Source organism: Condylura cristata, unplaced genomic scaffold (genome assembly GCF_000260355.1).
Source record: "Condylura cristata isolate star-nosed mole 26May11 unplaced genomic scaffold, ConCri1.0 scaffold00001, whole genome shotgun sequence".
Classification (NCBI taxonomy): domain Eukaryota; kingdom Metazoa; phylum Chordata; class Mammalia; order Eulipotyphla; family Talpidae; genus Condylura; species Condylura cristata.
In genome coordinates this window covers 18,594,915-18,613,529 of record NW_004567102.1, presented here as the reverse complement: position 1 = coordinate 18,613,529, position 18,615 = coordinate 18,594,915, and the positions used below count along the sequence as shown (strand labels likewise).

Below are 18,615 nucleotides of genomic sequence, written 5' to 3'. Positions count from 1 at the left end.
CATTGCACATTTATGAGGGAATAAATTAATACTCCCTAGTTCTCTGACAGTTAACTTTGATGATTCAAGATGAACCCAAGGTTCTAAGCTTACAACTCATCGATATAAGCTATATTTTATTTATAACATCTAAAGCAAGAATTTTTATAATTTACCTTCTGTTCAACCCTATGCTTTCACTTCAAGTTGGAATACAACTTGCTTCCTTGTCCTTTGCAGTTACATTTTTCTAGATAGTCTAAAGGCATCTGAGTTTGGGGTACTATGGGATGTAAGCATTACATAGACACTGCTAATGTATAAACTAAACTCAGCATTTTATGACCACACTATTTTATGATACAGTTAGCATTGCCATTCCAACAAACAAATAAAAACATGCCATCAGATACGTATTATATCTTTTAATCAGTAACTAGTTAACTAGCTTTATTTTAATCCTGTGGCTGTAAGGAAAATTAATGAAAAGTCATGATGATTAAAAAGTTGCTTAAGAGAGCCCTCCCTGGTGGTGCAGTGAGTTAAAAGCTCAGCACTAACAAGCTAAATCCATTTCAGCATGACTTCGATCTCCACCCTGGAGGTGATCCACATGGCACAGCAGACCTCTCCTGACCCACCCGCTGCTCCCCTCAGCAGTGTACTTCATCAGTCAGCCTGCTCTGCTCCCCACTCTGTCTCTGGTGAATCCTCTCACTGCCCCTGAACCTCTGGCCAGTACCGCAGTTCTGTATGCATAAATAAATAAATATTAAAAAAAAAGTTATTTAAGAGATTCCATACCTAAATTTTGTACCACACCTGATAATAGTCCCTTCAATGTTAAAAAGGAAGATTACATAAACAGCATGTGATCCCTACAGGAGATTTTTATCATAGCTTATTTTGGAAAAAAGGAACTAACAAATACTAAAAAGTAATAACTGAGTAGAGAAAATGGCCTTTAGAATATTTCCTTGATCAGGTAAAATATATGAATTCCGAAGTAACTCAAAATTTAAACTGCTTCTTTATTAACAATTAGCCTATAGAGGTATAGGCTAATAACAGCAAAGTGGTATTTCTGATAAATTATAATTATTATAATTTTCCTTTTTAAAAATACATTATTTTTCAAGATGAAATTTTTAAAATGAAAAGCAGTTAAAAATAACTGTTGCCTGAAATATTTAGATTTTAACTCACAATGTACTGTCTACTAAAATATCCAAAACTCATAAGCTACTGATGACTTTGGTGTGCAAAAAAGTTGTGTTGTTCTTATTAGTTTTATTTTCATTTTTTCAGATTCTTATACTGATGAACCATAACTCTGTACCTCTTTCACAGAACTTTTTTAAGCTAAGAAAATTAATTATAGTAGTAATTAGTAATTAATAATGTGTTACTTAAGTAACATAACTTACCACTTTTCCAATTAAGTAATTTTCATTATGTCAGAAATATTCAGTAAGTAATAATATTTGATAAAAGAGTTAATTTAATTTTGGGAAACAAATCATATGTTTATAGCTAATAAGGACTTTAAAAATTTACAAAACTTTGTTGTTCTTTTTCATAAATTTTACATATTTAAAAATCCAATAAAACTAGCACTTTAAAAATTCCAGTTAAAATGAGATAACTGTTGGCCCTCCCTGGTGGCACAGCGGGTTAAAGCACTGCACTGAGAAGCTAAAGCCACTTCCACATGAGTTCGATTCCCGCCTGCCCCGGAGGTGACCACATGGCATGGCAGACCTTTCCTGACCCGCCCGCTGCTCCCCTCAGCAGTGTACTTTGTAGATCTGCCTGTTCTGCTCCCCACTTTGTCTCTGGTGGGGCCTCTCACCGCCCCTGAGCCTCTGGCCTGTACCCCAGTTCTGTATGTACAAATAAATCTTTAAAAAAAAAAAGAGATAACTATTGTCTGTTGAACAACAGAACATGAACCCCTCCCTAACTTTCCCCCTGAGATCCAGGATTTCAGGTCTTTAGATTTTTTTTTTTCTTGAATGGCAATAGGAGAATAGTTTGTACTTACTCCACATTGACCAACTTCAACAACATTACTTAAAATTACTTGAAATTTTATTAATGTCTCTTAAAAGTATATTACATTTTTATAATAATAAAAATGAAAAACTATCTGCCAGAGACATTTTACGGGCAATGGGATCAAAGACGGTGGGGGTGGGGGGGAAACACACTGGACTATGGTGATGGCACATGGGTGATTTGGTGATGGGAAGCCTATGGGGATTACAACTGAGATGGAAAAAGGCACAAAATGATGTAAAAATAAATATATTATTATTAAAAATATATTTTAATGAGTTTTCAACCCTTACTTTTCACAAAGATAATACATTTTGTTGCACATCCTGAATATAAAGTACATATATCTAAGCTATCTTCTCAGTAGTTCTTATTTTCAATACTTATGTCAAATTAGTGTTTTGTTGCTTTGAGTTAGCTATGCAATAGTATTAGGGAAATCCTGTTTTGTTCTACACTAACACAGTAGATGTAATTATTATGAGATTACAAAAATATGGGTCTCTTCAAGAACAGTAATTTCTGAGCTCATAATCCTAGTTGGAATTCCTAGAAAAATACTGTCTTGCTAGATGCTAAACTGGGGCAGCTGTTTCTCTTTCTTTAAAAGAACCCATGACAAAGTACAGTGATACATAAATACAGACTGTTGAACTTTTTGATAAATTTCTGAAATAATCTAGGAGCTTCTAGATTAGAAGGTAGAGAGGAAGGAAAATCACAATGAAGAGGAGAGCAGGAAGTGCATCTTAGCACCACATATTGATATTAAATGTTTGGTAAATGTCAAGTTAGATAGCCATTCCATCCAAACAGGGTCCCAATGGAGTATCAGCAACTACATTTACCCTCATCGAAAAAATTCTAAATTTGGGATATGGAGAATGGAGGCTGTAACTTTTTGTCCATAAAAGTATCACGTCAACCAAGAAGACCCAAACCCCTGTCATAAAATTAAAAAATCCTCTCATAACACAGTCACTCTTTCCTCTCTCCTTACATAACTATGTTAAAATTTAAATACTTTTTCATTAGGTTTGTTATAATAGTGAAGGAAATGAGTAAATTAAGTGAGTAGAATATGAACTGTGTTCTCTATCTGCATAGCATTGGGAATCTGGCATAGAAAGTATATTCCCACAGACACAGCAAAGGTAGCATGGTGAAGTCAGAGTAATTTTAATAAGTTTTCTCTCTTTCTCTCTCTGTGTCTATCTCTCTGTCACACACACATACATACACTAACATAATATTCACTTCATTCAGAGAAGAGGTGTTCAAATTAATAGCATAAGAGAGTAATGTTATTAAATCTGACTAAGTAAAAGCCATTTCCTGGAAGAAACTGATTTTGATTAAAATTCAAAGAATAAAAATATTCACAGTGAAAGCTGAAAGAGGGTGGAGGCAGAGAGCAAATTCTTCATAAAAACTGGGAACATTATGAGAAAGATGATCCTATTCTAATGAAGCCACTAATAAATACCCAGATATCACAGCAGATGGCTGTAAGAAAAGTGACACACGGAAGTGACACCCTATGACACAATAAAAGTTATTCATGTAATGGACTAATTCAACAAGGAGTATAATCATAGACTATTACATTGAAATATTCTAAATTGGTAAGCGTTATTAAAGATCTGACTAGGACCATTAGATTTAGAAACCACTGGAAGGTTTTGCTTCATATTTTTCACTAAATAAGTAAAGATACCTGAGGAGGTACAATGTTCAACTGTATAAATAGTTGGTGAGAGCCAAGGTCTCTTAGCACTAACAATGATGCCAGCCAAGTCCAAGAGAGTCTTTATCATCTGTTAAACTTCCCACATGCAACCAAGGGGCTAAGGAGTAGTTAATGTTTCTCTGTATTACTAATAACTCCCTAGGCCATAACAGACACACCCAGGCACAGTGACTCAGGGAGGAACCAGAAGCTGAACTCAGGAGAGACAATGCCGAGTGCCTCAGGAATTACTCTGGCCTAATTCTCAGTAGACTTTTGCTTATGTGTCTTCTTGATTTCATATTTCACAAGAGTTTGATTTAGATCTCACAGAAGAAGCTGGTCTAGAATTAGGAAACATCTCCAAGTAGCATGCTGGCTAAACATTACATGTTTAAGACAATCCCAAGTTATAACTTTATGGATATCTATGACTGAGTGGCTAGAAGAAAAATGACTAATGAAAGATGACTTTTTTTAGGTAATTAGAGAGGATACTTTTATAAGAGGTGTTCACAGTAATTAGGAATACATGCCTATGTCATCTGAGAACACTTATTGAGAGGCAAATAATTACCTGGGAAAAGTCTTGCTCGACACTATCAGACTTTATACAGTTGTCCCAAATGTAATTATGTCAAACACATAGTGAAAAATCGAAAGAGATTAGAAAAAGAGGCAGTAAATAAATGTATGGCCCCTTCAGAGAACAAGATACTATCTGCAATTGGCTTTTCCCAAAGGAAAATTCCCAAATACTTAAATAAGCAAACATTCCAAAGAAAGAAAATAAAAATTCCAAATAACTTCTAAGTGACAACTGTCAAAAATTAAATGAATAAATAGAAACAAGTTTATAATTTTTGAAACAATATAAGGATCACATTCTCCTTATAAAAGAATGAATCAAAGATTACATAACAAAATGAAACAAGAGCAAATAAGTGAGTAAAATTACAAACAAAATCTCCAGTAAAGATAAATGAGATGTAGTATCATTTTTATTTCCTTTCTCAGAGGACTGGAAGGTTAACTTGTGAGTTATGATTGGACTTCAAATGTTTGACCTCTATCAGAAAACTGTGTTTTGATTATTTTCGTTATTTTAGAATTTTTTTCCATAATGTGACATTTATTTTCATAGGTACCTTATCTCAATTGCAAACAGAACAGTGAAATGGATTTAAATTCTTCTCTGAAATTCTTCCTAGGTTCTGCTTTACTGATTTCCAGCCATACCAGTTTGGCCTCCTATCTCCATAGAGTTTCACAATGTTGATTACCAAAATAATCTCCCTGAGAAATCTATAAGCAAGAAACTTTTTTCTCCTTATTAAAATGCACATTATTCAAACACTGCATGGGGTAAAAGAACGTTTTCTTAATAATGGCATGATAATTCATCGATAGATGCCAATAAAGAGAATTTGCCCTTTGAAAATAGTTCAAAACAGTACATTTATCCTAATATCTAATATTTTGCCATTGATTCTGTGGGATTAGAAAAACCTGACTTATCTGAGTAAATGATAGTCATGAAAACCACACTTAATCTTTAAAAAGCAATGCATTCTATCAAGTTTTATTTTAGTCATAATGGCTCTTCTAATCTTTCACAGGATCTCATCCAGTTATGGGTTTAAAAGTCTAGCTTTGTTAATACATTTTTTTCTGGAGTACTTTATCCTTTAACTTCTAACAAATACACAAGTAATGCATAAAGAAATTTCCAAAATACTTGACAACTATACATCCCATGTATCTCAAGCCCATATGACTTCAATATTTACTGCATTCCTAAATGCTTTTGGAAAAAAAAAACCCACTAAATTACATGTTATGAATTTATATTCAATTGCAATATACTTTATTTATAAGGTTCAAATATTTTTCAATCTTTGAATTCAGCTTAGATATGTACCTATAAGTCAAAAAAAGGTAAAATTATTTTTCTTTATGGCACTTTGATGCTGTGAAAGAGAAGCAGAATATTACATTATTGTTTTACAGTGTGGACTTCAAGTTCCTCGGCTTGCTAATGCAAGTGGGAGTTCCCAGCAGACAAAGATCAGGCAGAGGATATTACTTTTAGAGGCTCACTAAATAAATAGCTGCCACATTACAAAGAAAAATACATCAAACAGTCATGACTAATGTTCATTTTCCAGTGAGTGCTGGCCTAAGGACTCATGACATCTAAATTTCATTTTGCGTCACAGAAATATAACGCCCTAGAGGAAACTAGCTAGGATGGAGGCTAATGAATTCATAACTACCAAGTTTACAATTAATAACATCAATTTTCCTTGATGTATTTTTTCAATTTTCACTTAACACTGGTTTAAAAAATATTTTTCTCCAAAAAGAAATTAGCAAATGTAGTATTTAATAGTTTATCATTACAAAGATGGATAAATGCTTTTAATTTTAGTTCTGTTACTATATAAAATACAACTATCATTTATTCAAACAGCAGAGGATAGTACTGTTTTAAGACTCACGGTTCGATTCAGAAAACTGAACAGACAGTTCAATTCATTCAATAAAAATTTGGACACCTACCGTGTGCCTGATTTTATAGCTAATTTTTAACAATTGGGATAGATTAGTGCCTTTTTCCTGTAATCCTGCTAAAAGAGTTAACACAGATAAAACATTGGGTCCTTTGAGCTCAAAAGGTTTGAAAAGAAAACAACTTACTTTCACAAAGTCTGCATTTGGCATTAGCTTCAGAACATTGTGTCTCTTTAACATGATTGCAAAGCTTTTAGTTGCCTGTCTTGCAAACTACTATGTTACTGAAGATTTCGAGGGTCTTAGAAATCTTTTCACAAAAACATGTTTTTTACAGCCATGCTTTGACTTGGAAGAAAGCAATGACCTGTTGGTGCACATCCTAAAGTCCTTTTAAGATCTAAATTTCTATATCACATAGTATCTGTAGCTAAGAAATAGCTAGTGAAAAATCATAACATTTATATATTTACTTTAAAACTCCAGGTCAATTTCAAAAATCTCAGGTTTTGATGTAGTTTCTAAAGTAACTATTGTGGGGCTGAGTACATGGAAAACTCAATATTTTTTATTTGACTGATTAAAAATATTTTACAGCTTTATCTAGCTCTAAAATTGTATATCTGTGATATATAAGTCTATATAACTATTTAATAGGTAATCAAGGCATTAAACTGCTAAATACCTCAGGACCTTACTTTTATATTGTCATGCTTGCCTGTGTATTATAGTCACATAATTCAGAAAATAAATAAATAAATAAATATATCTATGGTTTATTTAATGGCGTAAGTAATATCCAGAGCAAGAATTCAGGCTAGGTCCTGTTGAGAACAAAGGAAACTTCATCAGACTTATCAACGACATGGTTCCTTTTGGAGGTTAAGGAAAATTTAGTTGTTTTGGGTTTATGAATATGTCAAATTATTTCATTTGCAGTCTACCTCTTTATACTTCATAGATGGGTATCTAGGGTATATATATATACATTACCAAGAGAAGGATAATCCACCTTTAGCAGAAGCTAACTCCATTCTTTTAGGTATATGCAAAGCATGGGAAGTACAATCTTTCCATGTACCCACATGCTATGCTTATTTCCTGAAAATAATAGGCATGGTCCAAATATGGACTTTTAAAAGTGAACATACATATCTTTCATGCTATTTTTGTGCAAAAATTCCCATATTTTAAAGTTTGCACATGAAATAGAAATATTACCTTTCTTGCTTCTTTCACCATCTTCCGAATAGTTTCCTTTATGGTCAGTAGCTGTGCTCTAGGTGGGTGAAAGAGGAGGTCTATATGGGTTCCACCTAAGAGTCCAGGCATAACATACGGCCAGCCCAGGTCAAGATTTGGAGCTTCCACATCAGACTCAATGGGCCAGTAAGTCCCTGAAGATGATGTATCATCACAGAAGTTATCAGTCCCATGTGCTGTACTTTGTGCAACTTTCTGAACATTTTTCAAAATATAATTTATTTCTTCCTCAGCTAGAAAGTCTGACACTCGCTCCTTAGCAAGAAATTCTTGGTATGCTTCTAATCCATGTTCAATCAACGTATCCGTGGCTAATCTATACCATTCCTTGTAGTGAGGTTCGATGTAGTTGTCTGATTTACACTCATCATTCAATGAGGACAGCATTGATGAGGTCTCCATGTTTGCAAGTGTTTGACAAGAGCACTTTCAAATGTCCATTCATGCAGCGACAAGAATATCTAGGTATCTGAAAAGAAGAAAATAAAATCTGTTAGAAGCTATAATCTAGAATTTTATGATACATGTCAACCATTGCTATTGTTATATTCATTCATTTCCACTATCAGTAGTTCAACATAACATATATTTCCTATCCAAAGTAGAATCAATAGCACCATGATTCACATATAATAAATAAGCTAAACAGTTTTTCTTTTTTCTCAGGTAAAACTAAATTTATCTAAATTCTCATCTTCTCTGGCATCCAGTAAAAGACTCCTTTTTTTTTTTAAGATTTATTTATATGTGCATACAGAACTGGGTACAGGCCAGAGGTGCAGGGGTGGTAAAATGATTCACCAGAGACAGAGTGGGGAGCAGAACAGGCAGACTGATGAAATACACTGCTGAGGGAAGCAGCAGGCAGGTCAGAGAGGTCTGCCGCGCCATGTGGTCACCTCCAGAGCTGGTGCGGTTCGAACTTATGCTACAGTGGCTTAAGCTTCTTAGTGTTGTGCTTTAACCCACTGTGCCACCAGGGAGGGCCAAGACTCCTTTTTAACTTTAGTCTGGGATACCAAATGGTGCTGTCAGTTTCTAAAAGCCTTGTTGCTTTAGGTTTTGTTTTTAAATCATTTTAAAACAGAACTGCTAGGATACAATGAATTCCTAGGAAACAAAGATAATCCAGGGATCTCTTAGATCAAAATGTGCCTATCCTAGAGCTCATACCCCATACCTCAAAATACTCACATAATATTATTAATTTAGGGGCCTCCCTGGTTGCACAGGGGTTAAGTCTCAGCATTATCAAGCTGCTGCCAGCCACTACAACCTGAGTATGAATCCAGGCCAGGCAGCTGACCCACATGGTGCAGCAGCCATTTCCTGTCTTGCCTTCTGCTGCCCTCAGCAATATTTCAGTAGCTCCACCTATTCAGCTCCCTATTCTGTTTCTGGTGAATCCTCTCACCCTCTGACTTCTCTGGCCTACACCCCGGTTCTTGTGTATATAAGTAAATAAAAATAAATCTTAAAAAAATATTTCATTGTTCACTATGTGTGATACAGTATTGGACTTTATCTTAAACAAGGGATTTTCCAGTCTTTTGAAGTCATGTTCTTCATTGTGTGGGTTCTAAAAAAAGCATAACCCTATGATGCACTATAGCCCTAATGGGTTAATTTAACTATAAACATCTTTGTCAGTGACACTGTTCTAATTTAAATTTTTTCATTGCATTCAGTCTTCTTGATAGTTTGTTTGATCTACCAAAACTCCAATCTGATTAAGTAGGGCTATCCAAGAAGCCATTATTCTTTATTAAGTTAGCTCAAAACATGTAAAAAGAATCACTATAGAGAAAGTCAGGAAAGAACATACGTAGATTGTGTTGGGCTGGGGGTGGAGGGTGGCAGTGGCGGTAGCAGAAATGGGATCAGGAAAATCCAGTGTAACCCACAGCAGAGGTAAGGAGTAAGGAAGATTAAGTGTGGCTCACTTTCTCTAATGGAGACAACCATTTCCCCATAGCAAGGCTCAGCATTTTTTTTTTAAAGATTTATTTACTTATTCATACAGAACTGGGTACAAGTCAGAGGTGCAGTGGTGGTGAGAACATTCACCAGAGACAAAGTAGAGGGCAGAACAGGCAGTTTGATGAAGTACACTGCTGAGGGGAGCAGGGGCGGGCCAGGAGAAGTCTGCTGCACCATGTGGGTCACCTCCGGGGCCAGGCATCGAACTTACATTGAATCGGCTGCAGTGAGCTTATAGTTCTAAGCCCTAACCCGTCGCACCACCAGGGAGGGCCTAAGGCTCAGAATTTTTTTTTTAAGATTTATTTATTTATTAATATGAAACTGGGGTACAGGCTAGAGATGTGGAGGGTGAGAGAATTCACCAGACAGAGCATGGAGCAGAATAGGCAGACTGGTGAAGTACACTGCTGAAGGTGGGTCAGGAGAGGTCTGCCACGGCATGTGGATCTCCTCCCGGGCAGGTGGATATCGAACTCATGCGGAATGGCTTTAACTTCTTAGTGCTGTGCTTTAACCCACTGCGCCACCAGGGAGGGCCCGGCTCAGAGTTTTTAAGAAGGAAATCTAACATAGAAAGGAAGAAGAATAAATCTGACACAACAATCAAAAATATTACATTTTCTTTTCTGGCTCATGGACAGCCCTGAACTTCAGCCATAACTTAATCCAAACCTAGGCAACCATAACTGTCTCTGGATCCCAACGGTGAACCAGACTCTGCCATATAATGTCAAGTCCTGGGAAAGAAACAGTTTTCCTACCCCAAAAGTTATCAAGGATGAACTTTGCAGAAACATACATTTGCCCAGGGGCACAAGGAGGAACACCAAGCTAATCCATAAGTGCCAGTGCTATCATATGGAGCAATGAAATGCATTCCTTTTATGGCCTAATTAAAATTAACTTAATCTATTGATAGGCATGGGATATAATTATAAAATTTTCATAAGCTTCTCAATCATGTGTAAGGCATAAGCTTTTTCCTAATGACTTTCCATTCAAGTTCAATGGCCTCAACCAGGTTATTTGTTCACCCCTTTTCCTCAAAACCATTTCTGAAGACATTTTTAATTGTAAGGATTTGTGCAGAGGTAAGCTAAGACAAGATGCAGTGTGTAGGGACAAGTCAGAGATATACTTCAGTTGCTAAACATACTTCAGTTGCCCAGGACAGCCACCCACACTGAGGAATTATCAGCCCAAAATGTCAACAGTTGCCAAGGTTGAAAAGTTTTCATCAAATTGCTCATTTCACTGCTATGATTCATATTTCTAATGAATGACCTTTGCAAAGTCCATTAAAGTTCTCTTTTTGCACAAAATATTAATTTTTAACAAAGAAATAAGGTTGGTATTCACTTGACAGGATCAGTTCATTTATCAAAAGATAGTTCCTTAAGGGTTTGTGAGGGACAGATTTTACCTGGTAATTCCAGTTAATGAAGAGACAAGTATCAGTGACCGCATGAAAATCACACCTACTATTTGTAATAGTTAAAATGGTGCATGACTGGTGGTTTTCATAAAAATCTCGAGTTTTCTGAGAACTCACATCTTAACTTTCAAAAACTGTATTATGTTCTGAGCTTTAATTGCAACTGCAAATGATTCACTCTCAAATGAGGGATAAGCTGAGAAATCACAATGATCAAAAGGACTATGGAAACAAAATGAAACCCAAAAGTCATAGATTAAAGTTAATTCTGGAAAAACAGGTGAAAAGGAGAAAAGAGTGAAACACTGTAGAGCTCATCAAATAGAAATGCCAGAAGCAATGCATAAAAACATATCAGAGGGAAAATGTTGCAGCTGTGAACACAGAAGTTCAAGTATTAGGGAAAAGGGTTAAAATAAATAAATATACTTGGTATAGTCCTTCTGGTGAGACTACACTATCCAGAGATACACATTTATTACAAGAGCTGTTCTCACAAGATACTTATAAGTGAATCATCTACAAACACATTATACAGGAAAACAGCGAGGTAAAGGCACTTACACAAGGCACTGCAATGAGATGGCACCTGTATTTAGTTAGACTTCACGTCACACTGTCAAGAGTTTAACACTGAACAGTTGCAGGGTTTTATTGGAGGACGAGTTAATTGGATGTGTCTTTATATAAAGCATTATTTAATTATTAACTGTTGCAACTCATAGAGAGAAAGCATTCTTATAGAGTTAATGAGCAGAAAAGTGAAAGTGTTATGATATAAAAGCTGAATAGACCAATATGTTCATCTACTAGTTAAGTGATTCATTCCAGAAAAATAGCTTTATAAAATTGTGATTCAAAGCCATGCCTCATAACCATTACAAATTGCATTTGATATTGAATCTTTAGGGTCATTTGTATAAAGTCCAAATTTGAAATCTGTAAATATAAAAGACAGAAAATAAGGTATTAAAAATTGATTTAAATCCATGGGTTACTCTGGAAAAAAAAAGTTTGGCAGTTTCATTTATAAAACTAAATAGGCAACTAACATTTAATGCAGCAACTGTACTCTTGGGAGATCCCAGAAAAATGAATTTATCTTCACACAAAAACTTGTGCATGAATGTTGACAGCAGCTTTATTCGTAATAGCCCTAAACTGGAAACAATCCAAATGTCCTTCAACAGGTGAATATTATAGCATTGTAGTATACTAAAAGTACTGATTACCATTCTGCAATAAGATGAACTACTGACATATGAAATGACCTAGATGAATCTATGCTGAATGAGTGGGATAAAACAATTCTCAAAGACAAATCTGTGTGATTCAGAACCGTAGATCAGATTAGTGGCTGGGGATTAAAAAGGTAGGAGGCAGCTGGATGCAGGCAAGATGACAAGAGGAATTCTCTTGGTGACATAAATGTTGTGTATCTCCACAGTATCTAGGCACTGGTTGTGACCGAGTATTAGGGTTTTGCAAGATGCCACTAATGGGGAAAACTAAGGAATCCCTCTGTATTATTTCCTCTTAACTACATGTGAATCAACACTTATCTCAAAATAAAAAGTTTATCTCAATTAGCTCAAATTGAAAACTCATACTGATGAGCAATTTCACATGCTTTGACTAGAAAACAAGAACAAAACATTGCATGGCATGGCATAGAGGACAAGAGGTTGTCTGTAGAATAAGGCTGCTGGGTACAAAGTCAACTTCCTCAATTTTTGTGGACTTTCTGGATATTACCTTTGTGAGCATCAATTTGGTCATATGTAGAAAGACACAACAGCAGTCTTTATTTCACTGTCTTTCCAAGGAGAAAATAAGAAAATACAACTTTAACATTAATATTAGTGTTATGTGTTATTTTATCATTACTAGTATTAATAACTTAACAGTATAATTATGATAAAGATACAAGAACATTTGGTCACAAGTTTTTTGTTTTTTTTTTTACGATTCACAGATAGGGTTTTCATCAACTACATTCAAATCTAGTCTCTTTTTTTATGGTTTTTGATCTGAAATAATTGCTCAGTGAAAAAAATAATCCAAACAAAAATTGTGATTTTCTTATATTACACATAGCCTGAGGTTATAATTACTTAATGTGCAATCAGATAATGCAAGACTTGAAAAAAATAAAAACAAACAGGGTAACAGCTGTTAATATTTCTGTGGTCCTTTTCCTAACTTATGTCTTAGGCTGTTTCTGTTCAACTACTGAATGCCATTATGAGTTGAGCTGTGTCCTCCAGCAAAATATGTTCAAATATAACCCTCTGTATAGGTGAATGTCATCTTATTTGGAAATAGAATCGTCTTTGCAGTTGTAGTCAAGTTAAAATGAGGTCAATCTCGATTAAAGTGGGACCTAATCCAATAAGATTGGCCTCCTTATAAGGAGAGAGTTGACAGACCTCTGTATCAGCAAAACCGCCAGTGACTGCAGAGGCAAAGTTTGGAACAAGAAGGATGGCTGGCAACACCAGCACTAAGGGGAAAGGCATGGAACAGATTCTTCTGAGAGCCTTCAAGGTATCCAGATGACACTTTGATTTCCCACACCCAGCCTCCAGATTTGTAAAAGAAAAAAATTCTGCTATTTTAATCCAAAATTTGGGGGATACGATTATGATAACACTAGAATGCAAATAACACATGCTTATAGCAATTGTTTTATTTTTAAACCTTAAATTTTTAAATAAAGGAATGTTATAAAGAAAAATAATTTATCATGAAGAAGTAAATTCAGGTCTTTTATTTAGTCCATGTGCTAGTATAAAACTAGTTCTCTCATATTATTTTCAATTCAGCAAATTATCTTAAGGATCAAATTGAAGGACAAAAACATCTCAAATGAATTTTCTGGCAATTAACTTTCTGACATTATCAAGTTGCTACCTACAGAATATGATAAAAATATTTGAAAAAGTACTACTTCAGAACATCTGTCTTAGAATATCACAACCCATGGTCCACAGTAGTTGAAAATCAGTCATCTGTTCTTTCTTCACATTTTAAGCTGCCAAGATTATGTTTAACTTCGAACTTGGTCACCAGAGAAAAACCATTAAAGAAATTACTATTAAATTAAAAATTCACTATAATACTCAAACTGCCAAGTATAATTTGTTACGTAATTTTGGTATCCAAATTTATTATCAGATTCTAAACTGACTTTTTAATAACACTTATAACAAAAATCTTCAATAGTACGGATACTCCACGGAACATGGTTTTTGGCAGGCCAAGGAATATACAAGGTACACGCAATCACAATATGCTGGGCAAACTCTCCACACTCAGTTCACCAACAAAATCACCCTACATATCAAAGTTATCCAAAGGACAAACCCATATACCTCTAGGGGATTGGATAAATTGAAAATGAAAATCCCATTGGTTCAATATGTAAACATTTCCTAATTTGTCTTAGCTGTGGGATAGGGTGAGACTACCACCCACACACCAAAATAATTCCAGGATTTCTCTATATAGGCAATCCACTTGCCATCCCCAGACCAAACTGCAGTTCAGATCTGAGATTATCAGAGCCCCAATTTATGTTAAAGTCATTCGAATATAATTTACTGTCATTTGGAAATAATTCCTGGAGAAAAAACTGCTATTTTGCTCCATCTTGCCCTGGTGCTGATCAATATATGAAAGAATCATTTGCATCAACAGAAAAATAGTGATATAGTTTGCAGAATGGCACACATACATATGCATTAGATTAGCATATATCTTAAATTCCAGAATCACTATTCAAAATGAGCTTAAATTAGTGAAACCATAAACCAGCACAAACAAGATGAAATCTAATACTATAAATGTAAAGATCTGAATTTACAATAACAATTAACAGAACAAGTACAGGATTTGAGCAGCGCTTGGGGGAGATTACATCATAAAAGATATTTGAGAAATCGGGGTGTTCAAGCCGAACAGAACACTAGGAGACACACATAAGTGATTAGCCTATTCTGCTCTGCCATATACGGTTGTAAGTCCTTAGTCACGTTATGCTAGGGCAATAAGACTCAGTTTCCTCCTCAACAAAAAGAACAAGATAAATAGCACTGATTAAATAAGATTAAACACCCTTACCACTCTATTCTTCATAAAAACTGCTGGAAAATTATAAGCTAGTAACATAAATGTTTTAATTAATAATAAGGCTCTTTTTTTCCTCTCTTATTTTCTTACTGAGCACCCACTTTATTTTTAAAATCAAGCTGACAACATTGTTTGTGAACAGAGTTCTATCATGAGTAACAAGTTGGGCTCTGGGGATACCCTTTGGTTCGAAATTCTAGGATGATATTTACTTTTCTTGATAAAAAGATCTGCAACACCTTCAAACTTGCTTATTTTGCATGGAAGCAGCAAGCCATTAGGAATGTATAAGTCTACTATGATAAGGAAAATGTCAATTAGCTTTCTTCCAAGTTTCTCCTGAGTAAGCCCTAATAGCTCAACTGTATTTATTTAATAGTATTTACAGTCATTTTTTTAAATGGAAAATAAAGTCAAAAGTTGCTTCTAGGCTGTAAATAGCGTGAAAATGTTGTTATGATGATATATAAATTACATAAAGAGAACTGAAATAAAATTCAACCTCCACCTCTTCCTCACCAACACACACACAAATAAACAGTGTGTGTATGTTGGTTCTGTGGGCAATGTTTAAAAATTACTTTACACTTTTCTGTAATTGCCAGATGTTTATCAATGAATATGACTAAGGAAAAAGAAACTTTTATTTTCTAAGTTATTTTTGTATTAAGATAGCATTGTATTACGATAACATTGTCTTTGTGCTTTGGCAGTATAAACTCCACATCTTACAGTGATGTCACCACAGAGCTCCCATAAGCAAACATCCACAGTTCACCACCACAGTCCATTGTGCTCCTGCTCATTTTGTGATCACCCCTTTACTCCCCCTTTACTAGCTCTCAGGGGCTAGTTTTTCAGTTTGGATATAGCTGACCACTTTCTGGTTTTGCTATATTCCACACATAAGTGACATATCTGCAATTTGTCTTTCTTCCTTTGACTTTCCATAATTCCTTCTAGCTCCATCCAGGTTGCCATAAATAGCATGGGTTTATCTTCTTTTGATTGCTGAGTAGTATTCCATTGTGCAAGTCTACCACATCCTCAAAAGAAGTACCTTCTTACTTTTTTCTTAGAGTAACCTCCTTTTTTCCTCACTTTTTCTTACTTTAGAGTAACCTCCTTTTTTCCTCACTTTTTCTTACTTTAGAGTAACCTCCTTTTTTCCTCACTCATGTACAATGTTCACTTTAATTGGTCATTTGAAACCCTGAATATAAAACAGCTTAATAACCCCTACAGAGCAATGCATGAATACGTAGGGTATATGTAGAAACTAAAACTATATGACTACAGGGACTATATGGTAAGGGTTAAAAAAAAAAAAACCTACAAATGTCTAGTGAGAACTTAGTAAGGAGCTCACGGACACACTAAGGCATCTCTAGGAGGCAGGGGCCACCACTGCCCAGAGCCCCCAGAAGGTTCTCTTTGTGTCACCACTTTGCTGCAAATTACATACAAAAATACCCGATATCTTCACTAGACTACACACACTGTGATGATGGAGGCTGCTCTTTTTAGCACAATTACTATGCTCCATACATAACTGTTAAATAACCTAAAAATATACTGCCTTAATGTAATATAACAAAATGAGTTGATTAAAGCATGATTAAAAAATGTTGAAGTATAACTTTTTTTTAAATGGTAATGATGCAGAACTTTTGCAGATTAAAACACATCTTTGTTTATGTTGAATGGGATTTAGTTCTGATAATGTATTACTCATTTTTTTTAAGAGTTTTTGAGAGAGTAATTAGAAGCATACTGAGTATTGTAAAAAAGATTAGATGAACCATAGGTCTTATCAAAAAACATAAATACCAATTTAGTATGAGTACTGTTATAAGAATAGACATGTTACCAAATGGCATTTGGAGAATCTCCCTAAAATGTGTATTTTTAAATGCTTAATTATGTCAAAGTAATTCTGTAAATAGTTACAATGAAATAAAATTCTTAATCATGTGTTTTTCCACAAAAGTAGTGATATAAATTAGGTGTTGGGTCCTCTCGGGTGGTGCAGCAGCTTAAAGCACAGGACAAAGAAGCTAAAGCCACTTCTGCATGAGTTCAATCCCTGCCCTGGAGGTGATCCACATGGCATGGCAGACCTCTCCTGACCCGCCCACTGCTCCCCTCAGCAGTGTACTTCATTAGTCGGCCTGTTCTGCTCCCCACTCTTACTCTGGTGAATCCTCTCACCGCCCCTGCACCTCTGGCTGTACCCCAGTTATGTATGGATAAATAAATAAATCTTTAAAAAAAATAGCTGTAAATCATGGCTCATTTCTCCTATGTGTTACATATCACTTGTTGTTACATGAACTTACTGCAATAGGAAGAAAGGATACATGGGTATTTAAATGAATTGCCGTTACAAATGTTTTACATATAATTAAGGTAAAATTAGAATAAATAAAGCAATGTGAAGTTTATTTTATGAATTATCCAGCTACAAATCAAGGTTCTACTTACAAGAAAACACACGCATATGTATTATATATATATATATGTATATAGATGTATATACATATATATATATAATACATAACCATACACACACACACACACACACTATACAGGCACACACGTATTCTAAATGTAGGCACCAGGTTCAGTGCCTGTTTTTGTTATTTTTTTTTTCTTCTTGAGGACATACCATGATGGGGGGAATGATTTTTAGTAGTAGCTCCTGTTAGTGCCAGTGATGTCTGAAACCAGACACCACTAGTGTGACTAGTCACTAGTGTGACTGTGCCTGACACTAGAACAGGAAACTAAAAACTTCCTTCAAATCTATCAAAGCTATTTATTTTCTTGTTGTCCAGTCTTGGACTTAGGAGCTTTACTCATCTCTGTCATCACTCTGCGTGGTCAAATCTCTCCTTAGCATGATCTCAACCAGTTTTAAGGAAAATAAAGAATTATCTCCACAAAGGCTTAGCAATCTTCAGACTTGAAAGCTACCTTAGGGCCCAAACAGTTTATTCTGGACATCTTCTCTGGATATATAATAAATTTTCTTTATTTGCAATTAACATGCTGAGTTACTTCCACTATTAAGATCCCTGTATTAAGTTGTCCTATCTATCTGGAATGTTCTTTCTTTTTATTCTCAACTCATACATACATCATCTGCTTCAGGTACAGCTTCCAAACTAATTAAAAGAGAAACAACCCTCTCTGACTACTTAAATACCTGATTGTATATAATGTATAGCATCTATCAATATTTAAAATAATCAGAGCACTTATTCACTTGCCACTTGTATCCCCTCACTCAGATGAAATTTCCTCAAAGCCCACCAAGCTGATGTATTCTAATTCCTAAGTGTCCTGTCAATTTGGTTATTCCACATTTTGAGCATCACCCTTGTTTTGGGTAAAACCTATTGTTTTACATATTATGGAAAACATATATGCCTCTATATTTACATAAAACAAACGTAATGCAGAGTTATATACAGCACATATGCTATGCTTCATTCTGCCATTATTGTAATCATTGTGCACA

The 18,615-nt window shown here is 35.0% G+C and overlaps 1 protein-coding gene across 1 annotated transcript in view; it reads right to left on the bottom strand.

Moving 5' to 3' along the window:
• The window catches only part of FAM83B (family with sequence similarity 83, member B), a 56,472-nt gene extending 48,480 nt beyond the window's left edge, over window positions 1-7,992 (bottom strand). Inside the window, exon 1 of the mRNA XM_004673582.1 lies at window positions 7,502-7,992. Within this exon, the coding sequence (XP_004673639.1) occupies window positions 7,502-7,945 (444 nt within the window). The 5' untranslated portion in view covers window positions 7,946-7,992. The remainder of the gene's footprint in view (window positions 1-7,501) is intronic.
• Window positions 7,993-18,615: the final 10,623 nt, after the last annotated feature.